This window comes from Capra hircus, chromosome 4 (assembly GCF_001704415.2).
Source record: "Capra hircus breed San Clemente chromosome 4, ASM170441v1, whole genome shotgun sequence".
NCBI classification, from domain to species: domain Eukaryota; kingdom Metazoa; phylum Chordata; class Mammalia; order Artiodactyla; family Bovidae; genus Capra; species Capra hircus.
The window spans coordinates 56,486,990-56,499,669 of NC_030811.1; the positions used below are offsets into that span (position 1 = coordinate 56,486,990).

At 42.1% G+C, this 12,680-nt stretch overlaps 1 protein-coding gene across 1 annotated transcript; it reads right to left on the reverse strand.

The window, feature by feature from the left end:
* On the reverse strand, positions 825–12,373 carry RP9 (retinitis pigmentosa 9 (autosomal dominant)). The gene is made up of 6 exons (XM_018047134.1): positions 12,167–12,373; positions 8,203–8,233; positions 6,948–7,077; positions 4,594–4,685; positions 2,369–2,430; positions 825–1,452 (listed from the first exon to the last, which is right to left on the reverse strand). Exons 1-6 carry the CDS (start codon positions 12,316–12,318, stop codon positions 1,254–1,256), a joined length of 666 nt encoding a protein of 221 aa, XP_017902623.1. The 5' UTR covers positions 12,319–12,373; the 3' UTR covers positions 825–1,253.

Here is a 12,680-nt window from a genome sequence, read left to right on the forward strand (position 1 = left end):
ATTGATTAAATCACTGGCCATTGGTGACTGATTCAACCTCCAGTCCCTCTAATCTTTCCCCACATATGGGTGTGGGACTGCAAGTTCCAGTTCTGTTCAGTTTGGTTTTCCTGGGAACCAGCCTCTCCCCACATCCTTAGGTGCCTTCCAAAAGTCATCTCATGAACATAAACCCAGATGTTGTGGAAAGGAGTTAGTTATGAATCAACAAGACACTCATTTCACTTTTCTGGCTCTGTCATGAATGGAGGACAAGAGACCAAACACAACAGAAGCTGTTCCCATTGCTCTTATCACACATGATATCCCAAGGGTTTGGGGAGCTGTGTCCAGAAACTGGACAATGACCAAATACATGTGAGAAATATATTCTGGTCATGTGAGTGATCAGATATATATTGTAAATCACGATAACTGAAGAATGACAAACAGGAAACAACTGAATTGTGATAGAGGAATGGTTACATGATTGTAGTACCTTCAAACCAAGGAATTGTGTGGCCATTCAGAGCTTGTGGTATGTGTCATATGAAGACACTATACCTATGATGCTGCAATGCAGGATATATTTGCTATTAAACATTATACTGTTCAAACATAACATGGAGATCAATGTGTATAGTATTTATACTTAAAAATAAAGCCCTATGCTTGCTTGTGATGTAGGCAGTATTCCTGGAAGACGTCACAAGAAATTGGTAGCCACAGGGAAAGGGAACTGGGAAGCTGGGGAAGGAAGGAAATAGAAGTTTCATAATTAAACCTTAGGTACCTTTTAAATTTGGAGCATGTGCATGCATTAAGAAATAAAAAAAGTAAATGCATTTAAAAAATAAATAGTGAGCTTTTATTATCCTCAGCAGCAGAGGGAAATCAAGCCTGAGCTCTACACAGGTAGCTCCACCCTGGAGGTGGAACCTACGGCAGCCCCGGAGGGGAGCTCCTCAGAGTCTCCCTTCATCTGGCCGCCCTGCCCGAGGCATTTCTAAGGAGTTGGGACCCACAGGGATCAGCAGGGAGGAGCACAAGGGGAAAAGCTCTCCAGCCTGAAGTCAGGCGTGGCCAGAGCTAGCACCTGGCAACACACAACTCACATCCTCCCTGGAAGGCAGGGGAGAACCTGGGCCTCTACAGCCCCTTCCTCTGGGCGTCTCTCCTGTTCCTCTCCGACTCCGCCTTCCTCCACGGGTCCTCTCATCTTTGGCCACAGTGTTTGGTTTTTGAGAAGAGAATGTTGAACAAGCCAGGCTCCGTCATTCTGAGTCTGAACTCTCATTCGACTTGGAAGACTTATGCTTTCGTTTTTTCTTCTTTTTCTTTTCTTTCTTCTTCTTCTTATGTTTTTCTTTCTTCTTCTTTTTCTTGTGTTTCTCTTTATCTTCTGAAGAACTGGAGCTGCTCCCATCGTCATCTGATGTTGAATCCTCCAGTAACTGTTTTAACTGTTGTATCCTAAACACATAAGATTGATCAAAGAACCATATTCAACTTAACTTGAAAAAAATTTTTAGATAAAAATATAAGAACAGTAATGAGGGTGAAAAAATCACAAATTAATCACCTCATTAAAGACAGCATTTATTTTTGTATCTTTTCCCCATTCTTGTCTACATCCATGCCTGTTTCACATGACTGTAAGCAGCGTACAAGTCATTTTGTATTCTTTCCATTGTCCTAAGTATTCTGGCATGTTTCCATAGTCCTTACTTTTATAATTTCTAACAGATTCATACTTTCCTAAATCATTCTCCCGCTGCTCAAGTCCATGCCAGGTAATCTACCTCCTCAACAATTATAATCCAGCACAAGGAATTATATTCAGTATTCTGTAATAATCTGTAAGGGAAGAGAATCTGAAGAATATATGTGTGTGTATATATTTATATATTGATATATTTCTGAACTGCTGTGCTGTACTAACACGATACTGCACATCAACTATACGTCACTAAAAAAAAATTAAAACGATTATGATTCAATGCCACCAATTTGAAAACAAAACAATATTAAAAAACAACAACAACAACAAAAAAGTTCCTCTTGTTTTTTCACCCTGTCTAGAAATTTAAAAAAAAAGCTCATATCTTTAAAGACCCTAGAAAAGATAAATGGTAGTTGCCAATACCAACTAACAGTGACACAAGCAAGTCAAGGCTAGGTCAAGCACGATGCTTTAAGTTAACCCAAGGAGAACAGGCTGGCCTGATCATTCCCTACACATTGGCTTTTTTCAGTGACTACCCCAGTCTTCCAAATATTTCACAGTTTACTAAACTGCTCCTCTAATACTGGGATTTTTAAATTTATAAAGTTTCTAGCTTTAATTTTGTAGTTTAAAAGGATATTGTTATCATTAGGACAATCTCACCTTATATCCTTTTCATGTCTTTTATTCTCACGAATGATGTCATACATGGGATCTTCATGTGCCTTGAAGGTTAGAGAAGGTTAAGGTTAGGTTTGGCTTCATAGACTGTTAAAATTAAATCCCTCTTTCATGGAAACAGTTTTTCCCTCCTGTTTGGTGATAATTTTATATTCACCATGTTCTAATCCTTCTTAAGGGCTGCCATCATTTCAAACTCCTAGAGGCTATAAAAAAGACTTCCCAGCTATACAAATACAGGATATAATTTACCTAGCCTTCATAAGGAGATAAACCATGGCAAAATCATTAAGTACTACTCAAGGTTAGAAATGTTGAGATTAATTCTATTTGTTCTATATGGAAAGATGATCAAGTGATACTATTAAGCAAACAAGTGAGTTGGAAATGATACATGATTCATTTATAGGTGCACAAAAACATACTGTATGTGACCAAAGAGAAATCTAGAAGTATACTCATTAAACTACTTACTACAAATTCCCTCTGAGGAGAGAGGCAAGATTGGACTTGAAAAATCAATTGTGAAAAACCTTTCTGTAATGTTTCCATTCTGTTAAAATAAGATGAATTTATTCTTATATTTGTATAATTTAAAACTACCTAAATTATTTAAAAATATGAATACACATAAAATTTCATGGCATGTGAACTATCTTTAAAAATATTATAACATTTTTTACATATCAAAGAAAACATAGAGTAAAAATATCTCTTACCACCTAGGGATATCCACTGTTAATATTTTAGTGTGCTTCTTCTAGTCATTACTCATATTTCCAAAAAATACATTCATATTATGTATATCAATACAACTCTATTCTTTTTCCCTTATGTTTTCATGAATAGCCTCCTATGACATCACATATTCTTTTAAAACATAATTCTCTTCTTAAATAAAGTTCATTTATCTGGCTGCGTTGGATCTGTTGCGGCACTTGGGAGTCGTCGTTGCAGGTTGCGAGCTTCCCTCTGCCTATGGTGCACAGGCTCAAGTGTGTGGGCTCTGAGGTCGTGGTATGGGCTTGAGTGCTGTGCAGCAGGTGGGATCTTGGTTCCCCGACCAGGGATTGAACCCATATCCCCTGCGTTGTAAGGCGGATTCTTAATCACTGTAGTTAACACCAGATACTGTGGCTTAATCACTGGATTACCAGGGAAGTTCTTCAAATGTAATTCTTAAAAGCTGTATGATTTATATGTTGCAGTGAATTATGTTGTATATTGGACACCACAGTTGTTTCCTATTTTTCTTCGATTTCTATTTTTTAATCATATAAATAATTCTGAAAGTTAGTCTTATAATTACTTGTGTATACTGATGTTCTGTTTTATCCTTAGATCAATTGAGACTTTGAAATTTTAAAAATATGAATATATTTAAGTTTTTGAGATTTATCATCAAATTATCTGTTAAAGGTACTATAAAAGCTGACATTCTGGGTAGGAGTGATTTATTCAGAATATTTTCTGTAAATTAGTAAAATGAAAATCCAATATTTTAAATATCTTAAAATCCTTGTAGAATGTTTATATACCCCAGTTTGACATGCGGATAATCCCAAGTATATCCAGCAACAGCATAGTTAAACTGACCGAAATAGTCATGAATGGTGAACTAACACCTGGGAGGTGACTGTGTTAAGATAAAGTGACAAGGGACTTCCGTGGTGGCCCAGTGGTTAAGACTCTTGAGTTTTCAATGCAGGGGAGATGGGTTTGATCCCTTGTTGGGAAGCTCAGATTCTACACGTCACATGGCTCAGCCAAAAAAAAAAAAGTGAAATGATGGACTGACTTTATTGTCATCCAAAGAGAGTATATCATTTATACATACTTCTAGTTTATGATATAAAAATATGTAGTCTTTAGACAAAGGCTGAGAAACTAGAATCCTATTCTATTTATGAAATATGATTTTTTACATAAGTACAAAAAGACTCACTGAATTGATAAAAATGCCTCTTTGGAAAAGGCAGTGTTCCCAAGGCACAGCAAATATCATTTTAACAAGCATCTTTTTGTTGTTAATAACTAATCTGTCACACAAATTTGATTTAATAGAGATGCAGTTAACACCAGATACTTTGGCTTAAAGTCTTTGGGAATGTATTTTGTGTGAAACTCCAGTTCACTGGTGACTGCCTGATTCATTGACATTCATCATATCCAGTAAATGTAAATTGACACTCTGGGGTTTTACTTACTACTCTGAACTGTTCTAACTTTTGGTTGCCTTTGATAAAGAAAGGGCATTCTTTGTCGCCCGTTCGGTGACCATACCGTTTACAGCGCCAACCTAAAATAAAGACAAAGGGATATATTTCTTTAAGATAATATATCTTTACTTAATCAAGATAAAGTATCAGTAGATCATGTTAAAGATATTCTTCATTAGATTCCAATTTTAAAAGCAAGTATAATTAATGAAAAGAGAAACTACTTCCTCAAGTATCCTTTCATTGCAGAGTTTTAGAAGTGAACCAAGTACTTACTAAATAATTCCATGCAAAAACCAAAGTGTGATTTTTTTTAAACTGTGCTGTAGGTTGAACTGTGTTATCCCTTTTGCTGTCCCGCTGTGTCCAGTCCTAACCACTAGTACCTCAGAATGACCTTACTGGGAGACAGGATTTTTAGAGAGGCCTGGAATACATCCTTTCCACACCAGCCCTCAGAAGGACACCTTGACCTTGGATCATCTGCCTCCAGAACTGTGAGACAAGAAACTTCCTGTTTAAGTCATGCAGTCTGTGGGACTTTGCTGCAGCAGAACTAGTAACTACACAGGCATTCAGCAACTCCAGCTAAGGAGGTCAGGAAGCAGGAAGAGGAATTATAGGTCAGATTAGCCAACTGTGCTCCATGCTGGCAGCTAACGAAAATATGTAGTGACAGGGAAATATTTTCTTCACATTTCAATTTGAGAGTTGGTGGTAGGAAACCACTGGGAAAATAATGAAGTTTAGGGATTCTCTGACCTGCCCCTTCTGCATCTCCCCACTATTTTGAGTTAGTTCCACCTGGGGAAGAAGAAATGCATTCAATACAAATGCAGACCCCTTCAAACAAATGTGTCTTTATGACAAAAGGAGAAATTTTAAATGCTGTAAATTGATGTGCGCTATCAAGAAGGATCCATATGATCTGTGATCAAAACCTCTACTAAAGGAGAGGCAATGCTTGTTACTCAAAGTGTGGTCAGTGGACCAGCAAGACTAGCATCACCTGGGAGCTTGTCAGAAATAGAGAGTATCAGGCCCACCCCAAGTGTGAGAAACTCTGCTTTAGATAACACTAGGATCATGGAAATAATGACAATAGGGTTACGTGTGCATGTATTTTTCCATCTGGGATGGATATAAGTTTTGTGAAGTCTGAAGCTAACATAAATTAAAGAGAAGAAGGGCTCTTTTGGGGTCGCGGAGAATCTTGACTTGGTAAATTTTACAGAAAGACAGGACTACTGTTGGAATTCCAAAGGCCTTTCGAAGGTGCAAAGAAGGGGTCCTAAAGCTTAAGCTTCATTAACTTCATGTAAAACTGGTTCTGGTCCAGACTAAACACTTTTAATTTGCCTTTCAATGAAAAGAACAATAAAATGGAAAGTGAAGCACTACTAACTACCCCATCAAAGAGGGGAGTGATTTTTAAACTTAATTTTTAAAAAAGGAAATATAATCAGTTTACTACGTGATTCAACTCTGAAAATTATAAACACAATGGATTTATTTAATTAAATTTATGATATAACTATTATTGGGGAAATGAGATAAGTAGGGCATGTGTATGAGATGGGATGGAAGAAGACAAAAGGAGCTGAGTTCTGGTCTCCTACAGTTAGAAATGAGCAGATAACAAGGAAGTCTGAAAAATCAAGGGTCAGGAATGTAATCCTGTTATCTAGATACATGGGGATAAACTTAAAAATAACCTTTCTAAAAGGCTGAGGTGAGGAGAATGCAGGGAAAGGGAGAAGAACTGCTATTTTAATTGTGTGCATGAAGGATCTCTGTACAAACAAATGACTTTAAAGGCAGCAGTACCCCTTCTTCAAATGCCATCTTATGCTGGTGTGGTGGATGGTGTGCACACAGCTCCACCTGGTCCAGACCCACCCTGTGTGGCCCACAGCTCCTCTCAGGTCATCTGGATAAACCTTAACACCACTAATGAGGACTCGCTGAGGTGAGACCCAAGGAGACCCCAGGTGACCCAAGGTCACCCCCAATGCATCCTTCGTCCCCCATGGCATTTCTACATGGAATATCCTTTCTGTTATAGGAATATTACTGAAGCATAGACTCTGCAAGCAGCTACAGTCCTGTGGAAGATCACTGCCCTTGCAGCCAGAAGCCCTGGAGTCAAGGCACTGCTCTGCCACTTACCCTAGACACTGACTAACACATGGAAGGCGGCTTCCTCATCTGTCGCCTAGAGATCACGCCCTGGCTTCAACAGCATGGTGTGAGAATGAATTAAAAGGAGTGAACTCGTTTGTAAACAGTGGTCTATAACTGGCATGAACCGAGTCTGTTACTTGAAACCCTTCCACACTCACACTGCATGACTTTGACTTCTTTCCCGAGTGGCATCCAAAGGCCTTTGGTTGGTGCGTGGGCCAGAAATTCCCTGGCATGTTCATTGCCTGGGACATCTGGTATACAGTCTTCTGGCTTCGTCTCATCTTCCTGAAAAAGGAAACAGTGTGTAAGCTCTATGGCAAAAAAAGCGCCAGAGCTCTCCTCCCACCTGCTTGAGAACACAGCACTGCCTGGCTTGCTCATGGGCTGGAGACCCCTATGTCATCACGTTATCCTCTAAAGAGCTAGAAAGACAGAGTATAACTGAGAAAGAAAATGGAAGTAACTATTCCAGAAGAGCTAGCTGTACCACAAAAATAAAGTAGCTGTTTTTGCGAAAAGTTACTAGTGTTTACACAGGGATGATCTGTGAGCTCCAAATTCTAATTCTAGATCACAAAAATTAGATTCTAAGATCACAAAAAATTTTCTGCTAACTTAGAAGCTTTGTGGAATGAGGCAGAAGATAGAATTAAATAAGATTTCCTGGAACAATAAAAACAATGTATCAGAGTAAAATAGATTATTAGACCTTGAAGGTCACTGTCATGTTTTATAATCTCATACATCCTGTATTTGTGAGATGTATTTTCACCACCTAATAACTGCACTATATAATTAAGGTGCTGTTTTTTACCTTATGATTTTTTCAAGTTTCCAGGAAAATTAAATTTATAATGGAAGAATGTTTTCTAAAAAATTTTTTTTAAAGTTAAAAGCTACCAAACAGGAAAGGTTACTTTGGCCTTAAGTCCTCTAAGTCTCACTCCCAGAGAAACACACTGACACTGTGGCCGGGGTGCTGGAGGAGGGACTCTGCACCAGGTGGGGCTGGACTGGATGGATTCACATGTCCTCAGAGTCCACTGTTCTCTGAACTGATGACAGTCAAGAAAGCAGCAGTGGAGCATCAGAGAAGGAACATGGGGCAGCAGAGCTCTAAGAAGATGCGGTCGCAAGGGAGACAGAAAGAAGGGGAGCGAGTGCTGAGGACACCCAGGGGGCCTGCAGTGGTGTCTTAGGGACAGACACGAGGCAGATTAAACTTCTGCAAAGGCACAGACTATGACAAGCCCAAAGTGCACGAACTGGCTGCCATCTGCAGAGAAGAGACAGGACTACCGTAAAGGAGCTTCAAACCTTAAGCAGCTGTTTTTCATAACAAGTGACTGAGTCTGAGCTCTGGTCAAATCTGTCTCAGAGAAGAACCAAAAATACAAACTTTACACTGACCTTGATAAAACCAGGAGGAGGTTTTTCATAACTAGAAGTAAAAAAAAAACACTGGTCATCAATCATGTTCATAGGAACATAACACATTTCAATCACCAAAAAGCAACTACAGGCCAAAATAAAAAAGGTTATTTTTAGTAAAAACTTAAACTACACTATAACTTTTAAAAACAGTTAATAAAATATGTCCGGCAGTCAGAGATGTTATGCTAATATGAATAAACTGATGCTGTATGACATCCTGCTGGGATGCAGCACTTAAATTGACCAAATAATAACTAACTTGGTTTCTTAGGACAATGATTTTATATTTAGAGGAAGGGAAATCAAGAGACTGCTGGGAAAATGTGAGGGAAGAAGAGACTTGAGCTAATTATGGCTTCAATCTGTCATTACACTTGTGGGTGATTTACCTACCATAACTTCCATAACACTGAGCCTCATGGGGGTGGCGTTGTGAGTGCTCTAAGGATGGGGACTGCACAACGGGGAGGGAGCTAAGCCAGAGGGAAGGGTCTGCTATAGTGGAAGGAGGTGAGGGTGATCCACCCCAGAGGCTCCCCTCCCCACCCCTTGCCCCAGCTCTGGATTCAAGATCCTCTCCACTGGCCTGTGGTGTTTGCAGAGCACACTGCCACTTGCTCCTCAGCTCTCTGACTGCCCTTTATGCCCTACTGACCCCTCTGGACTCAAGGATGTAGGGCAGTCGGTGGCACTCAACTACTGCTAGAGAAGCAGATGACTGTGTGCAAATGTACTTTCCCTTCCACCAATATAGCTCTCAGACCCTCGGGTTCTGAGGACGCAAATCAGGCCTATGCTCCCAACTCATTTCCACTTTTTATTATTTTGCTGGAACTTGAGGAAAAGGCTTCTGGTGTCAAATTTACAAAAGCAGCACCCACCGCTCCTGTTCATTTAAAAAACAAAAAAACAACTAATTTTAAAAATTGAAATGGAATTAACATATAACACTGTATTCCTTTCAGGTGTAATTATGTTCAGTTTCAAGCACTGACACATTCTAGACTATGCAATGCAGAGTGTGGGTGTCTGGCTTTTAAAGGTGACTGCCTAATGGATATAACCCCCTTCTTAAAAAAGAATGTAGTTAGGAAAAGAGGCAGGATAACTGAACAGCTCAGGTCTTTTCAATGCCTCTCAAATGGAATTTTACTGAGAGAGGGCATCGAGGTGCTATGACTGGTTCAAAATGCTATCTTGACTCCAACAATTTGGAAACTGGGGAGTCCCAAAGTTGCTGCACACAGAAGGTGAATTCAGAGATGATTATTTTTCTGAATTTTATGACGGAAAATGTCATCAGGAAAACGTTAATATATTAATTCTAAAATGGCTAATCACTTATCTAATAGTCAAATAGATACGGATTATCCTAAAACTAGGCCAAAATAGTTTAAGTTAAAACAAGAAAGCAGTAGCGTACAGGACAGAATGTTTGGTATGGTTCTATTTGTGTGTATGGGAAAAGGGAGATTATACATATACATATCACCTGAGGGAGGGAGCTTTTTGTTCACTTACATTTATTTATGTGCAAATACACTGCCTCAAACAATGTTTTTTTAATTACAAAAGAAAAATGAAATTAACGTCATCTTCCTCACACCTATGTTGCCATAAGTCCAGGCTAATAAATTTCTGAGAGAGAAACCAAAGGACTTAGGGGCAAAAAAGGGTCACTAATAGGCTGTTAGCTCATTTCTGTTATAGAGTTACATAGGAGGCATTTTTGTTTTAAACATTTCAATGTCATTTGTTTGTTTCAGGAACTATATCCTCACTCCTGCTCTAACCAACTTGCTATTTCCTCCTACCAAAGAAAAGAACAGGCGGATGAAACTAAACTTTTAGGTGATACTGAAAGCTCAGTTTAGAAACTTACTCCCTGCAGCAGTAACCACTCAACAATCACCACGCCCGGCACAGTGCTCAGAACCAGATGGAAGAACTGAGGGTAATCAGGGTACTCCTAAAGAAATCTAGAAAAGCCAAAAAGGTTGAAACTGCTCTTACAAAACCTCCATGTAACTCTGGACAAAGGTCCTCTCTGTACCTTGAGACCCCCAAAATGGAGTGGCCCAGTTCAAATCTAAAGCTAAGTTAGCCAATCCTAATGGGGAATGCCTCACGTCAAGGAAACCTAGTATATACCAATCACAATCCTTTAGCCCAGGGCTACCTAGCTTAGTTTAGCTTACCCTAGATAAGAGGACATGCAAGCTTTGTAAAGAAATCCCTGACTCCCTAGTCAATCGTGCCCTATTTTCAAGGTGCCTCTTGAAACGCCCTGTAAAACTTACTCCTCTCCAAAATAACTGGGAAGTGTTCCACTGCAGATGAAACACTGTACTTCCTCAATCTGTGGAGCAAGATTGTTTTTCCCTTGAACAAAGGACGTCAAACTGCAAAGTGTGGCAGTTTTGTCTTTTGACACTCTTTAGGACTGTCCTGATAAAAGAGATGTTTTAGTTTTTGAAGTAGAAAACTCTAAAGACATAGCATTAATGTTACTATAATGGCTGCTGATGGACTGTCTCACCTGCCCAATTTATACACATTTCTATTATTCCTCCATTATGGGCTTCCCTCGTGGCTCAGATGGTAAAGAATCTGCCTGTAATGCAGGAGACCTGGGTTCGAACCCTGGGTTGGGAAGATCCCCTGGAGAAGGAAATGGCTACCCACTTCAGTGTTCTGGCCTGGAGAATTCCATGAACAGTGCATGGGGTCGCAAAGAGTTGGACACGACAGAGTGAATTTCACTCTCACACTCTCCATTATTCTTACTAAATGAGGCCAGGCCTGTGACATGCCACAGCTTTCCCCTGGAAAATATTTCAGCAATTTGCTTTGGAGATACCATATCCAAAAGGCTTTGTAGCATACCTAAAAGGCTTATTCTGTTTATACCCAGTTGTTCAAATGAAGTGACATTCAGTTTAAGAGCCACAGGAGGCCAGGCTCCAAGAAAGCATGCATTTTGTGTCAAAGCTCCCAAAGGTTAGTAATGAAGGATTAACCCTTGAGGGCCTTTTCTTACATCAGCAATCATGAGAAGGTAGGCAGTGAGAAGTGCCTGAAACAAATAAGTCAAATAACTCATTGAACATCAAACTTAGAATCTAAGTTTGACCTCTAAAGCTGATTATAGAAGGAAAAAACAGAAGGGAATCGAAAGGGTCATTAATCCAACTTTCCACCTTATATTTAATCTCCTTTACAACCCACCCTTCTGTCAGTGGTCATCTGGACTCTCCTCCAACCCTCGGGAGCTTGGGGAACACACTGCCTCCCAAGTCAGGCCATGCTGACTCAGGTCCTAATTCTTTATGAGCTGGAACTGGCCTCTTAGTAGCTTTCATCCTTAACCCTGGTGAAAAATCCTAAGGACCAAGTTTACGCTCTCTTCTACCTGACAGCTCCTCCCGAGTAGTTAGGAGCCAGGCCCTCACCCCACTTTACTTGTCTTCGTCACCGCACGAACATTACGGGACTGGGCTTTCTCTTTCCTTATTAACAGCAAAAATGAAAAGGATGGGGATTTTAACCAGTTCACAGTGCGGCCCCCGACCTGAGAGCGGAAGGACCAGGGCGCTCAGCCGCACTTCTAGGTTCAGTCCCGGAATACTAAGCACCGCCGCCGCCGCACGAGGACTAAAACCGCCGCTTCCGGCGGGGGAAGCGCCCTTCGCCGCGGCTCGCGTCCCGGACGAGACTCGGGGGAGGAGCCTTCTCCCTCCCGCCAGCCGCTGGGAGTCTAGGGTCCCGCCGCCTGGGATCAAAACCGGCTCTCGGCTCGCCGGGGTCCGAGGGGCTCACCGGCCCACCCCCAGGTGTCCAAGGATCCCGTCTAAAGCGCCGACCCCGAGCGGACCCTGCCGCGCGACCCGGGCCCCGACCCATTCCTAGTATTAGTCGGAGACGGGCGTGACGGACTCACAAGGATTCCAGGTGCTTGAGCTGCTGCAGCTGCTGCGCGTCCTGCCGCCGCCGCTTCAGCTCCCGGCGCCGCTGCAGCTCTTGCTCCGGGGGCTCCCGGGGCCGCCGCGCGCCCCCGGCGCCCGCATCGTCGCGCCCTGGCCGGGACGACATCGCAGCCCCGCGCGGCGCGGCTGAGGCTGCCCGACCGCGCGGCGAAGACGGTACTTCCTCTGCGCCGCGCTCTCTTGGCCCAGCAGCGCCCCCTCCCGCTGCGGCTCCGCGTCCCGCCGGGCGGGCCGGGTCGGGTGCCCTCTCCGCGGCCGGCTGCAACCTGCACCGCGGAATGGCCGGCGGGGCCTCGAGTCGTTGATCGGAGCCCTGTCTTCAGGTTGGCTGGTGCCGGAGGCCAGAGCTCGCCCCCTGGCGGCGGCCAGGAGTCGCGGCACTAAGGACGCCGTGTGGAGTAGGGCCAGTTCTGGAGTGGCTGGGCCCCTCTCGGGGTCGGGCAGCTTCCTCGCCATCTCCAACCAGGG